Source organism: Rhinoderma darwinii, chromosome 9 (assembly GCF_050947455.1).
Source record: "Rhinoderma darwinii isolate aRhiDar2 chromosome 9, aRhiDar2.hap1, whole genome shotgun sequence".
NCBI lineage: Eukaryota > Metazoa > Chordata > Amphibia > Anura > Rhinodermatidae > Rhinoderma > Rhinoderma darwinii.
The window spans coordinates 53,041,864-53,060,284 of NC_134695.1; the positions used below are offsets into that span (position 1 = coordinate 53,041,864).

The window sequence follows — 18,421 nt, forward strand, 5'->3', positions numbered from 1 at the left end:
AGAAGAGGTGGAGGTTACTTATATGCAGGTGGTTCTGGCACCATGAATGGTGTTCTCAGACTGACTTCTGGAAGGACCGGTGTCATTGTCATCACTATCACCTCAATGTGGATGGTAATACTGATCACTATAGATGTCAACAGTGATCTACATATGTTTATTGCCATCTTAGGTGGCATCTCTGGCTCCATGACCTGCTGCAGTCTAGGGGTGAGGTCTTTGTGCCCCTTCATCCTACTTGCAGGAAGATGTTCTGCTCCAGCGCTGTCCAGATGGCTTTAGTTGTCTTTATGGTTCTCCAGCCCCCTAGTTCTTACCCCTGGATCTTATTCAGGGTTTTCAGGGTCCTGGGTCTTTTCCCTCATGGAGATGGAGACACCTTCTCTGGACAATGTTAAAGACAGACGCTGAGGAAAAAAAGAAGAAAGAACATTTATCATAAACCGGCTCTATACAATATATTACTTCTCATCAGAAACGCTTCTGGAGCACATGAGACCTTCACACGGCATCTACTCACCTGGAAATCTGTATAATTTGTCACATGGTGCATTACCAGGCCAGAAAATCCAATATATTCGGCCTTCATGCCTGTTATGTAGAAGATCTGCAGAAGATAGAGGAACAGGATAGAGGATGTTAGTGCCGGCTGTACTCACCAGTGGCTCAGGTATGGAATAGATGGGAGGATGACAGGTCCACAAGAGTTTCTATTTGACTTTTAGGTTATGTTCACACGGCAAACAAAAAACCACTGTAAAATACGGAGCTGTTTTCAAGGGAAAACAGCCTCTGATTTTCAGCTGTTTTTTATTCATCAGGCGTTTTTTGATGCGTTTTTTCCGGCCGTTTTTTTTTATTTTTTATAGTGAGACATTGAAAAACGTCTCCAAAAACGACTCAAGAAGTATGATGCATTTATTTTTTACGGGGCAGTTTTTTACGTGCCGTTTTTACAAACGGCTGCGTAAAAAAACGCCCCGTCGGAACGAAGCGCCGTTTTTCCCATTGAAACCAATGGGCAGATGTTTGGAGGCGTTTAGCCTCTGTAATTTTAGCCATTTTTCGGGGCGTTTACGGCACAAAAAACTTCTGAAAATAGACCGTGTGAACATACCCTTACACAGGACACATGGATTACACAAGATGGAGAATAGTGATATGAACTCACCCCAATACAGCGGCCGCTACATAGGTTGAAGAAGAAGGCGCTCATACCTACAGCAACTGGAAGAACGTGTTAAGGAAAGTAACAGAATTGTATTATTCTAGTGTTTCCTATACTGTCATGTCTGATCTGTGCTACAATGGAGTCACGAGGGAGCGCATAATCTCCAGTGTATCCAGCACACAATAAAAGGATACAGATAATCAGTGTCACAATGGTCACCACGGTTGTTACTAGTCGGATGTGGCACATTTGCCGACTGCTGAAGGATCTCTTGTACAGGTACACAGCTTGGCACAGGTTGTAAATGGCAGCAAGGACAAATGCCAATCCTGCGCCGATCCTGTGGGCTGTAGGCTGGGTCTCCACCTAGAACATAAACAGATATATAAATGTCATCAATGAGGTTGTCAGGGAGATCTGTGAAAATATATCAGCAGAGGCCGCAGGTGGAGTGTAATTATAAAGGGGCAGTAATATAAGGTTAATAACCAGGGGGCGCCACTGTAATGTGTGTTATATTGGGCAGAATGGAAGAATAATGAGCAATGTATATACCAATGACCCCTCTATATATTACTGGGTACTGACCCCTCTATATATTACTGGGTACTGACCCCTCTACATATTACTGGGTACTGACCCCTCTATATATTACTGGGTACTGACCCCTCTATATATTACTGGGTACTGACCCCTCTATATATTACTGGGTACTGACCCCTCTATATACTACTGGGTACTGACCCCTCTATATATTACTGGGTACTGACCCCTCTATATATTACTGGGTACTGACCCCTCTATATATTACTGGGTACTGACCCCTCTATATATTACTGGGTACTGACCCCTCTGTATATTACTGGGTACTGACCCCTCTATATATTACTGGAGACTGACCCCTCTACATATTACTGGGTACTGACCCCTCTATATATTACTGGGTACTGACCCCTCTATATATTACTGGGTACTGACCCCTCAATATATTACTGGGTACTGACCCCTCTATATATTACTGGTTACTGACCCCTCTATATATTACTGGGTGCTGACCCCTCTATATATTACTGGATACTGACCCCTCTATATAATACTGGGTACTGACCCCTCTATATATTACTGGGTACTGACCCCTCTATATATTACTGGGTACTGACCCCTCTATGTAATACTGGAAACTTTATATAAAACATAATAACTAACCGAATATATGGCGTTCACGGCGGTCCCAATACAGACGATCCATCCCATGGCGTAGAGGATTCTCTGGATGATTATATAACGCTTCTCCGATGGTTCAGACTGAATAATCATGAACCTGTACTGGATGGAAGCGACGCCGGCTCCTGAAATAGACAATACATGTTATCAGCCGGAGACTTCCATATATCATTTCTATAGACACTTGTAGAGATGAGCGAACTTATCAAAAGTTCGGTTCGGCTAGTTCGCCGAATTTCACAAAAAAGTTCGGTTCGGACCGAACTAGTTCTGACCGAACCTGTCACTTACGTGCGCCGAGCATGCTACTGTCCAGGGTGCTGATAGAGTTAATGGGCTGCACTAACTCTTTCAGCAACCTTCACAGTACATGCTCGGCGCGCGGAAAATACCATTTAAATGTAATAAAAAAATAAAAATTATACGTTCGTACTTACTTTCCTCCTGTCCGGCCTCCAGCGATGACGTTTCATCCCTTTCGCCGCTGCAGCCAATCACAGGCTGTAGTGGCGGTCACGCACGTCAGGATGACGCTTCATCCCACGTGACCGCCTCTGCAGCCAATCACAGGCTGCAGCGGCGACATGAATGAAACGTCATCGCTGGAGGCCGGACAGGAGGAAAGTAAGTATGAACGTATTATTATTATTTTTTGGCATGTATGTATGTTGGCATGTATGTATGTATGTATGTATATCTGTGCATGTATGTTTGCATGTATGTTGGCATGTATGTATATATGTGCATGTTTGTATGTATATTTGCATGTATATATTTGCATGTATGTATTTTTGCATGTATGTTGTCATGTATGTATGTATGTATGTATGTTGTCATGTATGTATATATGTGCATGTGTGTATGTATATTTGTATGTATGTTTGCATGTATGTTTGCATGAATGTATGTATATTTGCATGTGTGTATATATATATATATATATATATGTATGTATGTTGTCATGTATGTATGTATGTTGTCATGTATGTATATATGTGCATGTATGTTGGTATGTATATATGTGCATGTGTGTATGTATGTATATTTGCATGTATGTATGTTGTCATGTATGTATGTATATATGTGCATGTATGTTTGCATGTATGTTGGCATGTATGTATACATGTGCATGTTTGTATGTATATTTGCATGTATATATGTTTGCATGTGTGTATGTATGTTTGCATGTATGTATGTTTGCATGTATGTATGTTGTCATGTATGTTTGTATGTATGTTGTCATGTATGTATGTATATATGTGCATGTATGTATGTTTGCATGTTTTTATTTTTGCATGTATGTTTGCATGTATGTTTATATATGTGCATGTATGTAATTATGTTTGCATGTATTTATGTTTGCATGTATATTTGTGCATGCTTGTATATATGTATGTATGTATCTTTGCATGTTTGTTTGTATGTATGTATGTTTTCATGTGTGTGTATGCATGTATGTATGATAGTTTGCATGTATATATGTATGTATGGCCATGTATGATACTGTCTGCTGGCGCCCTGTATCTAAGTCAACTTCGCGGCAGGCTTCTATACATGGTATAACAGTCAGTATCACACATTAAACTGAATCTAAGCCTACAACATGTTTTATTTCATTATTTTATTTTTTTACAGGTTTGGTGTTTGGACTACGTCGGTTTCGAGGACTACTTCGATGACGGTTTTTTTTCTACAATAAAATGGTTAATGAGGGTTGTGTTGGGGGTGCTTTATTTCAATAAAATATTTTATCTATATCTTTGTCTTTTTCTTTTAAAATTTTATTATTACCACTTTAGTAATGGCCGCTGTCTGAGTGACAACATCCATTACTAATGCGAGGCTTAGTGTTAGCCGGTGCAGAGGCTAACACTAACCACCATTATTACCCCGGTACCCAAAACCACCAGGGGTGCCGGGAAGAGCCAGGTACGATCCAGTACCCGACCATCTGTTGTGATGGTCGGGCCCTGGGGCGGCCGCAGGCTGGTATTATGAGGCTGGGAAGGGCCAAAAACAGTGGACCTTCCCACCCTTGTAATGCTAGGCTGCTGCTGCTGTGTTGTATCTGGCTGGTTATAAAAGTGGGGGGGGACCCCACGTCATTTTTTTAAATTATTTATTTATTTACATTTTTTTTTTAAAAAAGACATGGGGTTCCACCCAATTTATCATAACCAGCCACATACAACACAGTGTTATTAGCCTGGGAATGGACAAAACCAGTGGCCCTTCCCACCCATGTAATGCCAGACTGCTGCGGCCTTGTATATGGCTGGTTATTAAAAATGTGGGGGACCCGTCTATTGCTAAATTTGTTAAATTCCAAAAAAAAACGACGTGGGGGTCCCCCCCATTTTTATAACCAGCCCGATACAACACAGCAGCAGCAGCCTAGCATTACAAGGGTGGGAAGGTCCACTGATTTTGGCCCTTCCCAGCCTCATAATACCAGCCTACGGCCGCCCCAGTACCCGACCATCACAACAGATGGTTGGGTACTGGATCGTACCAAGCTCTTCCCGGCACCCCTGGTGGTGGTGGGTACCGGGGTAATAATGGGTGGTTAGTGCTAGCCTCTGCACCGGCTAACACTAAGTACCGCCTTAATAATGGACGCTGTCAATCAGCCAACTGCCATTATCTAGGCACTAATAAAGTTTGAAAAAAAAAACACAAAGACAATTCTTTTTTATTGAAATAAGAAATCCCCAACAAAACCCTCGTTAACCATTTTATTAAAATTTGAAAAAACGCAGATCTACGCAGTAGTCCAACGAATCGTAGATGTAGTCCAATCGGTACATCAAAATCTGCAACAACATAAAAAAACAGTTATCAATGTGAACAATACCAATACTTCTACTCACCTACACACATATATACACGCACACACAAACAAACAAACAACCATACACAGACACACACATATATACACAAACACAACAAGATATACACACACACATAAACAGACAAACACACACATATACACGAACTCACACATATACAAACAAAAACACACATATCCAAACACACACACACACACACAGTTATACACACATACACGAACACATATACACAAACACATATACAAACAAAAACACACATACCCAAACACACATATACACAAACACATATACACAAACACACCCATATATACACACAAACACACACCCATATACACACATATACACATATACAAAAACACACACAAACATCTACACACAAACATATACACAAATACACCCATATATACACAAACATATACACAAAACACATATACACAAACACACCCATATATACACACACACATATAAAAACAAAAACAGACAAAGTCACATACCCAAACACACATATATACACAAACACACACATACACAAACACGGTTTCTTTTAAATGCTGCTGGGGAACCCGCTCGATCCACTATATACGGCTGCGCTACAGTGCAGCATTTAAAAGAAACAGGATCCTGACCTGTCCATAGAGTTTAAGGCAGCACAGAGTATTTCAGGAGATGAGCGTGCAGATTCAGTGCTGCTGCGAACTCTGCTCTTACCATTACGTAGCTCTCAGTCTGTTACCTCTCCTCCACTCCTGTCCTCCAGAACACCTTCACATGATTGGCAAGTCACCACGTAATGGTAAGAGCAGAGTTCACAGCAGCACAGAGTATTTCAGGAGATGAGCGTGCGGATCTTGTGCGGGGTGGTGACTTGCCAATCACGTGAAGGTGTTATTGAGGACAGGAGTGGAGGAGAGGTAACAGACTGAGCTACGTAATGGTAAGAGCAGAGTTCACAGCAGCACTGAATCTGCACGCTCCTCTCCTGAAATACTCTGTGCTGCTGTGAACTCCGTGTGCATGAGGCCCCGTAATGACGGGTGGCTACATGTGTGCACCCGTCATTACGGCAGCGTTGCTAGGCGACGTCAGTAAGGGTATGTGCACACACACTAATTACGTCCGTAATTGACGGACGTATTTCGGCCGCAAGTACCGGACCGAACACCCTGCAGGGAGCCGGGCTCCTAGCATCATATTTATGTACGATGCTAGGAGTCCCTGCCTCTCCGTGGAACTACTGTCCCGTACTGAAAACATGATTACAGTACGGGACAGTTGTCCTGCAGAGAGGCAGGGACTCCTAGCATCGTACATAAGTATGATGCTAGGAGCCTGGCTCCCTGCACTGTGTTCGGTCCGGTACTTGCGGCCGAAATACGTCCGTCATTTACGGACGTAATTAGTGTGTGTGCACATACACTAAATAGTCACTGTTCAGGGTGCTGAAAGAGTTAACTGATCGGCAGTAACTGTTTCAGTACCCTGGACAGTGACTACCGATCACAGTACCTGTAAAAAAAAAGACGTTCATACTTACCGAGAACTTTCTGCTTCCTCCAGTCCGGTCTCCTGGCCGTTGCCTTGGTGACGCGTCCCTCTCGACATCCGGCCCGACATTCCTTGATGACGATGCAGCCTTGTGAGCGCTGCAGCCAATCACAGGCTGCCGCGGCCTCTGCAGCCAATCACAGGCTGCAGAGGCCTCTGCAGCCAATCACAGGCTGCCGCGTCAGAAAAGGTCGGACTGGAAGAAGAGGGACTCGTCAACAAGACAACGACCGGGTACGTATGAAATGCTTTTTATTTTATTTTTAATCAGCAGCCTCTTTTCTCTATCAGTGATTGATAGAGATAAGTGGCTCCCGATTTGTATAATGTTTTTGACCGGGTTCGGTCAAAACGGGTTCGGCCGAACCCGGTGAAGTTCGGATTCGCTGCGAACCGAACTTTACCGGAAGTTCGGACCGAAACCGGGTTCGGTTGTCCCGGTTCGCTCATCTCTAGACACTTGTATTAACTTCAGGACGCAGTGATGATTAGAAACCCCAGTAATGGCCGCCGGTCAGTGTTGGATAGTGATTGGGAATGAAAGGTCATTACTGTTGGCGCCACTGATCTCCTCTTGATATTATCTCACTATAGGAAGCTGCATCCACTTACCAAGAATGGACGTCACCATGAAGACGACGGTGTAGATCACCGATTCAGGGAACATTTTTCCCGTGTCACTGTGAAATAAAGAAAAATTTTGAGAGTTAATAGGAGACAAGCGGTGGAATAGTCTCATCTAAGAGCAGAGGAGACTTTATCTTCCTTCATTATAATCACCCTCCATAATATGTTCCAATATCCACAGTCAAGTAGGAGCAAAGAACACTGAGGGAAAACATGAAGCCGTTACCAATAGCAACCAATCAGATTGCAGCTCTCGTTTATCAGAGACCCTTTGGAAAATTAATTCAGGAACCCAATTGGTTGCTATGGGCAACGGCTCCATGTTTTCCTTGCACAATATTGAAAAATCTCCCCCATTATCTCCTGAATGTCCAATCATTCCACCTCTATTTCTGACTTCTACTATTTCTAGTCCTAAAAACTCATCCCCCGTATTATCCGCTACCTCTAATTGAAACAGATTATTCACCCCTAGAAAGTATATCTCTATATCTCTATCATTTTGATATACTTAATGACTAAACTTAGTAATAAACTTTTTACTTCCGCAAAGCCGAGGAACGGCGCCGTTAATTCAGGTCATGTGATCACAAGTCTGCTGTAAACTGACTACAGTATTTGTGACGTTTCTTATTTTGATCACATGATCGCTCTCTCCTCTATCAATCCCCAAAATAGGAAACGTTACTACAGATCATGTGACAAGTGCCCTCTGCTCAGCGACACCACCCGAACGGATCATCACAAATCATGTGACCCATTCATGTTCCGTATTCAACTTTCCCTGACATAAACGTAACAGGGGAAAGGGACCGAGTCAGGCTACGGGGGGAGGGAACGGAGGAGCGAGGCGTGGGAACTTAAAATAAGAGGGAGATGGCATTTAAAGGAGGAATGTGGAAGCGGGGAATCATGAAAGCTACGCTCAGATGGAAACGTTTCCCCATTATCATTCAAGCTGAGCCAGTCTGACAATTTTTTGTCGGTGGCCAATGGCGTCGCTGCAAACAATAAAAGTGTGTAACATTGGAAATAAACCAGAAGAAAGGAGACCAGTATCATTGAGTATTATTCAATTACATACTGGTTTTATTATTATTATTATTTTATTAAGTCGGATAACCCCCCATAACTTCATGAGTTCCACATTTTTGCTGCAAACATTTTTATTGTCTATGAGAAATTGTTTAAGGGCTTATTCACACGAACGTATAATACGTCCGTGCTATGTTAATACGTACGGACCTATGTTAGTGAATGGGGCCGCCGTTCAGACTGTCAGTGAATTTCAGGCAGCGTATGTGCGCTGCGTGAAACTCATGACATGTCCTATACTTGCCCGTGTTTCGCGCTGCACTCACCCATGATGCGCGCTCCAGTAGTAAAATCTATGAATGAAAACAGAAAAGCACCACGTGTCATCATGATAACGGCTGCGCGAAAATCACGCAGCCGCGCACCATATGCTAATGACACATGGACCTTTTGTGCGCGCAAAACGCACACGCTCGTGTGAATCCGGCCTAACAGTAAATCACAGCGCAGCTCTCATTTTTCAAGAGCAGGTTGAGAAATGAAAGCTGAACTCTGATTGGTTGCTATGAGCAGCTAGGACAGTATTACTGTTAGACAGTGTAACCAGTTATATGGTCCCCGGGAGGAAGCAGAGGAACTTGGTAAAAGTAAGTAAAATAACAAAATTATTATTGTTATTTATCATCATTTGTACTATGATATTTATTTACAGTGTATATGATGAGGACAAAATCGAAAGACTTAGGGTATGTTCACATGCTTAATAAAAAACGTCTAAAAATACGGAGCTGTGGATTTTCAGCCATTTTTCAATTTTTCGCTGAGTTTTTTACGGCCGTTTTTGCAGCTGTTTTTCGTTTGAAAATGAGGCGTAAAAAAAACGCCCCGTCGGAACAGAACGCCGTATTGCATATTGAAATCAAGGTGCAGATGTCTGTAGGCGTTCTGCTTCCATTTTTTTCAGCCATTTTTCGGGACGTTTACGACTTGAAAAACGGCTGAAAAAGCCTGTGTGCACATACCCTTATAGTCACTGGAGATTGATCAAAGGAAAGTTGGAGTAGTTGTCCATAGCAACCAATCAGATTTCAGCTTTCATTTTGTAAAATGTCACAGTAAGGGCATGACCACACATGGCGGAATTCCTCCGCAACTGTCCGCATCGATGCCGCACAGAATCTGCGTTGCAGATTCTGCAGCGGATCTGCACAAAATGTGCAGTACATTGATGCGGACTAGCTGCTGCAGACTGCGGGAAAAGTGCTTCCCTTCTCCCTATCAGTGCAGGATAGAGAGAAGGGACAGCACTTTCCCTAGTGAAAGTAAACGATTTTCATACTTACCGGCCGTTGTCTTGGTGACGCGTCCCTCTTTCGGCATCCAGCCCGACCTCCCTGGATGACGCGCCAGTCCATGTGACCGCTGCAGCCTGTGCTTTGCCTGTGATTGGCTGCAGCCGTCACTTACACTGAAACGTCATCCTGGGAGGCCGGACTGGAGACAGACGCAGGGAGTTCTCGGTAAGTATGAACTTATATGTTTTTTTACAGATACATGTATATTGGGATCGGTAGTCACTGTCCTGGGTGCAGAAACAGTTACTGCCGATCGCTTAACTCTTTCAGCACCCTGGACAGTGACTATTTACAGACGTCTCCTAGCAACGCTCCCGTCATTACGGGAGCCCCATTGACTTCCTCAGTCTGGCTGTAGACCTAGAAATACATAGGTCCAGCCAGAATGAAGAAATGTCAAGTTAAAAAAGCAAGACGCATCCGCAGCACACATGACATGTGCATGACAGCTGCGGACTTCATTGCGGAACTTTGAATCTCCATTGAAGTCAATGGAGAAATTCCGCCATGAGTCCGCCACTGCTCCGCAACAGACAGAGCATGCTGCGGACACCAAATTCCGCTCCGCAGCCTATGCTCCGCCGCGGAATTGTACGCATCGTGTAAACGAACACTGCTAAATTAAAGTGAAAGTCAATGGAGAAACGGCTCCGCTGCGGATTAACGCTGCGGAGTGTCCGCAGCGGAATTTAAGTGGAATTCCGCCATGTGTGAACCCGCCCTAAAATGAAATCTGAAATCTGAATGGTTGCTATGGGCAACTACGCCACTTCTCCTTTGGACTACTTTGATAAATCTCCTAGAATATGATGTTTTCAGTTTAATTAATTATAAGATGAAGGTTTTTTAACCCGTTAGTGGCCGCCCCATAGTGTTTTTACATCGGTCACTAACGGGCCTTATTCCGATGCAATAGACTTTCTACGGCGCTGCATCGTAATAAGTAAACAGAGCAGGGAGCTGTCAAATCTCCCTGTTCTCAGCTGCCGGAGGTAGCTGAGGGCTGGGGGCAGCCCTGCTCGTCCGGGTGAGATCGATATTAGTATCGATCTGACCCGTTTAACCCTTCAGATGCGGTGCTCAATAGCGAGCGCCGCATCTGAATGGTTTTGGAGAGAGGGAGGGAGCGAAAAGTTACATATATTTGGTATCGCCGCGTCCATAACAGCCCCGACTATAAACTTATTACATCATTTAACCCGCACGGTGAACATTGTAAAAAATAAAATAAAAAACCATGCAAAAATTGCTGCTTTCTGTGAATCCTGCCTTAACAAAAATGTGAAAAAAAGTGATAAAAAAATTGCATCTGCTCCAAAACGGTAACGATAAAAACTACAAGTCGTCCCGCAAAAAAAGCCCTCATACAATTGCATCGGCGAACAAATAAAAAAGTTATGGCTATGAAAATAAGCGGTTTTAGCTGTGTAAAAGTAGTAACACATACAAACATACAAAAACTATACAAATTTGGTATCGTTGCAATCGGAACAACCCACTGAATAAAGTTATTGTGTTATTTATACCACACGGTAAACGGCGTAAATTTAGGATGCAAAAAAGTGTGGCGAAATTGCAGGTTTTTTTCTATTCCCCCCCCAAAAAGTTAATAAAAGTTAATCAATAAATTCTATGTACCCCAAAATGGTGCTATTAAAAATTACAACTTGTCCCGCAAAAAACAAGACCTGATACAGCTATGTCAACACAAAAATAAAAAAGTTATAGCTCTTTGAATGCGACGATGGAAAAACGTAGGAAATGGCTTGCTCATTAAGGTCTAAAATAGGCTGGTCACTAAGGGGTTAATAGTATAATAATAATACTAATAATAATAATAATAATAATAATAATAATAATAACATTTCACAAATAACAACAATGATAATACAATAATAACAATCATTATACTATAGTCAGGATTCTCACCCCGTCCCCTCTTACCTGATATAAGGATATTTTTCATGCCCTGACATGACAGTCAAGACAATCAGGGCACCGAGGCCCAATAGCGTCCATATGACCCAGAGGAGAGGCAAGAATGCCAAACCCCGGATCTCCATGGCGCCAAATAGAAGATTCGCTGAGTAAAATCAAAGATTCGCTAAACAAAAGCCGCTATCTCTGTCCGTCTCTTTCTCTGAATTCACAGATAAGAATGAAGAAGTAATGTCATGCAGTGGCCGGTATAGACTCGATGATGTCACCAGTCTTCTGTGATGTCATAGCTGCTCCTGTCATTGTGACATCATCACACATTCCTGAATCTGATTCGTGCTCAGTATTGTAGCTGATTTTATATACTAGTATATATTTCTGCTTATACACAATTTGCACTTATAAGAGAATATCCGGCACATTGTGGTGTAATAGCTGCTATTATTATATTCATATACAGGATCATATAATGACCAGATATATATTGAGAGCATTTTATAGATTTATTAGTGAAGCTCCAGTATAAGGAGAACATGGAATTACTAATGAGCCCAAATTACATAATAATAACACAAGAATAAAACCTATAAATTCTTTACCTTCACAGATGGTGAATACATGTACAGGGAACTACAAGATCATATCTATGGGGTTTACAGTTTTTTTTTTTTTTTCTTTAAAATAAGGATCAATATACATGTACGTTTTTGTGCAATTATGAATGTAATTATAATTGAATGCAACTTTCTAATATACTTATATATTTTGTATCGATTAATTATCATTTTCGAGATCTCTGCTTGCTGTCAGTGAATGACAGATGTCATTGTTTACATTTAGTAGCTGCAAACTTGTCCTTATCCAGCACTTCTTACACAGCTGCAGAGTTTGTTAGAAAAGAGATGAATGTGACGTGCACCTGTGTGAGCAGGACATTATCAGGACAGGTAATGGAGAATGTGAGGGTCACAATGTCCTACTCCTCTAGATGTCTTGGTGTGTTAGGCTATTTTCTCACTGCGATTGCTGTATACGTCTGAGGTATACATTGGGAGATACCCTTTTGGCATTGGGTAAATGGGTGCCTTATGGCCTATGCAGGGCCGCCATCAGGGCAGTACAGCTGGTACTGCAGTCAGGGGCCCGGCCACAATGCAGAAAGAAAGAGGCCCGTCCGTTTCTTATTAAACTTTAAACATTTTGCCAAATACAGCGGTTAGCCTCTATTAAAACACGCAGCGCCAACAACTGGATAAACCAGACAACAGGAGGAACAAGTGCCTGATGAAGGTCTAAATTACGACCGAAACGTCGCACTAAACCTCTGGCATCGACTGTTGATAAAATAAAACTCAAAGATTTGCTAAAATCACTAACTTGTGTGCCGAATATTTGTTTTGCTTTAAACATTTCTATCAGGGCCCCAGCGTTGGTCACTTGGAGAAAGAAACGGACCCTTCAGCTAGGGCCTGTTCACTGGCATAGCTATAGGGGTCGCAGCGGTCGCAATTGCGACCGGGCCCCGAAGCCAGGGGGGCCCACAGCCCCCCGCACCACATCAATAAAAAGTTACTATAGTAACTCGGGCCGTGGGCCCCTGTTACTATAGTAACAGACTTTACTTACCTTCCTGGTTCCGGAACGCAGCGGAGGTCCTGACGTTAAGCGCTGTGTGCAGCGCATGACGTCACAGCGCTATGCGCCGCGCACAGCATCGAGACGACAGAACTACCGTTGCAGCTGAAGAGGAAGGTAAGATTAGCCCTGACTGGTGGGGTCCGACTCCCGGGACCCACCAATTAGCTGTTTTGAAGGGGCAGCAGCACTCGTACGAGAGCTGCTCCCCTTCATTCCGGTCACTTCATTCCGGTCACACTGTGAATCGGTGTCGGCGATTCACAGTGTGAGCGAGTAGTGAAATGAAGGGGAAGCAGCTCTCGTACGAGTGCTGCGGCCCCTTCAAAACAGCTGATTTGCGGGTCCCGGGAGACACATTAACTATTGATGGCCTATCCTGAGGATAGGCCATCAATGTTTAGGGACTGCACAACCCCTAAGCCTACGATGTAGCAGGCTTAGGGGGCCCATGAGACAGGATCACAGATTGTGTGATCCTGTCTGCTGGGCCCTGTATTTAAGCCAATCACATGGTAGGCTTAGATACATGGCCCATGCGTGATCCTGTCTGCTGGGCCCTGTATCTAAGCCAATCACATGGTAGGCTTAGATACATGGCACATGTGTGATCCTGTCTGATGGGCCCTGTATATAAGCCTACCACACTGTAGGTTTAGATACAGGGCCCCAGCACACAGATATATAAGATTACTGTCTGCTGGACCCTGTATCTAAGCCTACGTTGTGGTAGGCTTAGATACAGGGTCCCACAGACAGTATCACACATGGGCCCTGTATCTAAGCCTAACACATGTGTTACTAATCGTTTTTCTTGTGTGTTTTCTTACAGGTTCGGTCGTTGGACTACGGCGGATTCCAGGACTACTTCGATGACGGCTTTTTTTTTTATTATCAATAAAATGGTTAATGAGGGTTGTGTGGGTTTTTTTTTTATTTCAATAAAATATTTTTTCTATGTCTTTGTGTTTTTTTTTAAACTATATTACTACTGCCTTAGTAATGGCCGCCGGCTGATTGACAGTATCCATTGCTAAGGCGGGGCTTAGTGTTAGCCGGTGCAAAGGCTAACACTAACCCCCTTTATTACCCCGGTACCCACCGCCACCAGGGGTGCTGGGAAGAGCCGGGTACGATCCAGTACCTGACCATCTGTAGTGATGGTCGGCCACTGGAGTGGCCGCAGGCTGGTATTATCTGGAGGGGAAAGGCCAGATACAGTGGCCCTTCCCACCCTGGTAATGCTAGGCTGCTGCTGCTTTATTGTATCTAGCTGGTTATGAAAAATGGGGGGACCCCACGTCATTTAAAAAATAAAAATAAAAAATAATTGGAAAGAACGATGTCGGGTCCCCCCCAATTTTCATAACCAGCCAGATACAACACAGCAGCAGCAGGCAGCATTACCAGGGTGGTAGGGGACACTGTTTTTGGCCTTCCCCAGCCTAATAATACCAGCCTGCGGCCACCCCGGTGCCTGCCCGTCGCTACAGATGGACGGGTACTGGTTCGTACCCGGCTCTTCCCAGCACCCCTGGTGGCGGTGGGTACCGGGGTAATAATGGGGGTTAGTGTTGGCCTCTGCACCTGCTAACATTAAGCCCCGCCTTAGTAATGGAGGTTGTCAATCAGCCAGCGGCCATTACTAAGGCGGTGATAATAAAGTTTAAAAAGATACAAGCACATAGAAAAAATATTTTATTGAAATAAAAAAACACAACCCTCATTAACCATTTTATTGAGAATAAAAAAGAGCTGTCATTGAATTCCTCGAATCCGAAGTCCAACAACCGAACCTGTAAAAAAACCACAAACACACAAAAATAATCAGTAACACAAAGAAGCAAAATTATTATTCTTACCTTTCCTGGGTCCAGCGCTGGAGCCGCAATGTCAACGAGCTGAGTTCTGTATCTAATCCAATTATGTGTGATACTGTCTGCTGGGCCCTATATCTAATCCAATCATGTGTGATACTGTCTGCTGAGCAGTGTATCTAATCCTATCATGTGTGATACTGTCTGCTCAGCCACTGTATCTAATCCTATCATGTGTGATACTGTCTGCTGAGCCACTGTATCTAATCCTATCATGTGTGATACTGTCTGCTGAGCTGTGTATCTAATCCTATCATGTGTGATACTGTCTGCTGAGCCACTGTATCTAATCCTATCCATAGTTTATAGGGTCGTAGTGCTATAGATATGCTATGCTGTCTCCTATGCACACATTTTTTTTTGGGCGGACACATATGTATTGGGGCTATTTCCCCCAGACATTTTAAGCCCAGAGGGTATGTTCACACGGCAGCGTCCATTTCGGCTGAAATTACGGTGCTGTTTTCAGGAGGAAACAGCTCCGGAATTTCAGACGTAACAGCATGTTGAGGCGTTTTTCGCTGCGTCCATTACGGACGTAATTGGAGCTGTTTTTCTATGGAGTCCATGGAAAACGGCTCCATTTACATCTGAAGAAGTGACAGGAACTTCTTTGACGTGGGCGTCTTTTTTACGCGCCGCCTTTTGACAGCGCGGCGTAAAAAAAATGACCGTCAGCACAGAACATCGTAAGACCCATTCAAATGAATGGGCAGATGTTTGCCAACGCTTTTGAGCCGAATTTTCGTATGTAATTCAATGCTAAAACGCCCGAATTACGTCCGTAAATAGTGTGTGTGAACCCAGCCTTAGTGACGCCCCGGCTGCTAGTGCTGCATTGTTGGGTCACTTAGGAGACCCAGCGATGCAGCTGAAAGCTGCGGACCGTCGGCCATGAGGAGTTTGCGGGGGGGGGGCCAATAAGAACTTTTGCATCGGGGCCCATGAGCCTTTAGCTACGCCCCTGGGCCTGTTCCTTCCTCCGAAGTAACTAACGCTGAGACCCTGACAGGACTTACATGAGCAGCAAGAAAGCAGAAGCTCCGTGTGGAGAGAGCCGCTCACCAGACAGCTCATTCTCTACACAGCGACTGGACCCTGGAAGACTGGTGAGTGCCCCATCCCCCTTCACATGCGCCCTGACCCCACTTGTAGAAAATGAAGCGTGTTTTTTTCCATGTGCCTCGCGTTTTTTGCCGCGATTTTCATAATTGGGGCAAAAATGGCGCAGTTTTGCCTCGATTAAAAAAATTGCAATAAAAGAATGGTACAAAACATGAAAAAAAACATTGCTTTTCGGCTATATTCCCACAGTGCAGTCAAATCATGTTTTTGCAGCGATTTTGTAGCAAAAAATGGGATTTGACTGCACTGTGTGAATAAGACGCTAAGGCCACTTCAGACGTGGTAGATCTGTCTCCTATTTTCGCTGCAGATTGCGCACTGAAAATCCACTACAAATTACAGTACAACTCATGTGAATGGAGTTTTCAAAAGCCTATTCACATGCAGCAGAAAAAAATCTGCCTGGGCTTTAGTGCATTCCGCTGATTGCAGCATGCCCATTGTATTGCAAAATTGCCGCACATTTCGCCCTTTACAATGCAAAGGGTTAATTTGCTGCCAATCCTTAGCAAAATTTGTAAGGGTCAGTTCACACGTAGCGGAAACACAGATGGATTTTCAGAAATGTATTTCATTGTGGAAAATCTGTAGCGTAAGTAGCAGCAGAGTGGATGAGATTTGAACAAATCTCATCCACACGCTGCGTAAAAAATGTGCTGAAAAACCGCAGTTTCTCACGTCCGAGGTGCACCCGTGCGGGACGCGTTGTCACGGATCCCCCATAGACTATAGAGTCTACGGAGGGATACGTGACATGCAGGAAAATAGTACATGTCCTATTTTTTCACGGACCCTTCACACTCTTCGTTTAAACAACGATCGTGTGAACGGCCCCATTGAAATACATGAATCCGTGTGTCACATGGGTGAGATACACGCTCGTCTGAATGAGCCCTAAGTGCTCCTTACATTCTCACAAGGGCTTCACCTTCTCTTAAGGCGACCTCCATATCGTGCTATCACCCTACGTTTATCTTGTACGTCAGAAAAGCTCCCGACGTACACGATAAATGTGTTCATAGGGCTTCATTATGTCCTTTTGGTCTCCGACGGGTTGGTATACTTCAGTAAACTTTTTTTTTTTTGAAGGATGCAATAGTATAGTGGACTAAGCTATTCCATTCTGATAGATCCCACAAAAAACATATACCGCTCCTGAAGACACTATATGAACAGTAATGTCAGGAGCTTCCCAATGCCGGAGTCCCCAGGCAGAGAATCACAAGCACTGTGCCCGTGGACTTTGGCCCAGGGAAAGCTCCTGACGTCTCTGTCCATTTATGGACAGTGACTTCAGGAGTTTCCCCAGGGCCATTCCCGAGGCGACGTATCCCACTACATGCCGTACAGTGGGAAAAGTTGTGGCTGGATTCAATAAAATCCAGGGTATCAACCGGTCACTGACTGCTCCATGGTTTCGTTCACTGTAACTCGACGTCAAAATCAGTTACTGCATATAACGTACAAACGTGCACGCCACACTTTCCGTTGCCCACCCCCGGTAATGGAGAGGGGGCCCAATCTCTTGGCTGTATGGGGCCCAGAAATTCCTGATCGCGGCCCTGGTTATATAGAGTGGGTTGAAAAGAGAAATAAGTCCATGGAATTCAGATGATCCAGAGGAAAACAAAAGGCCAATTTGCCAAAGTGCATCTACACATGGGCAGGTAAGTACATGCTGGTTTGCTGCACTTTTGCTGCTGCCGCTCCCAGTGAAGCCGATAACGGATGACATCAGAAAATGTGTTAAAAAACCGCAACAGATAGAGGAAAAAAATGCAGCCAGTCCTGAAAATCACGTACGTTGTACCCACAATATATGAATAGGATTTTTTTAAATTCTATTTACTACATTAGAACATGTGGTCATTGTGGTAAATGAAACCAGCAGCAAAAATGTCACATGTGAAACAACCGATCGAGTGGAAAATCCCTTACTGATCACCTACTGGCAAATCCCTGTATCAACTACACTGCGCTGCGAACACCTGTAACCCTGAATATTGTGTTTCTCCAGGAAGATATTCAACCATTCCTCAG

At 43.8% G+C, this 18,421-nt stretch overlaps 1 protein-coding gene across 1 annotated transcript; it reads right to left on the bottom strand.

Moving 5' to 3' along the window:
- Positions 1 to 655: 655 nt before the first annotated feature.
- Positions 656 to 11,943, bottom strand: LOC142660186 (DNA damage-regulated autophagy modulator protein 1-like). Its single transcript, XM_075836767.1, has 6 exons — positions 11,751 to 11,943; positions 7,402 to 7,469; positions 2,378 to 2,520; positions 1,366 to 1,537; positions 1,172 to 1,227; positions 656 to 718 (listed from the first exon to the last, which is right to left on the bottom strand). Exons 1-6 carry the CDS (start codon positions 11,867 to 11,869, stop codon positions 656 to 658), a joined length of 621 nt encoding a protein of 206 aa, XP_075692882.1. The 5' UTR covers positions 11,870 to 11,943.
- Positions 11,944 to 18,421: the final 6,478 nt, after the last annotated feature.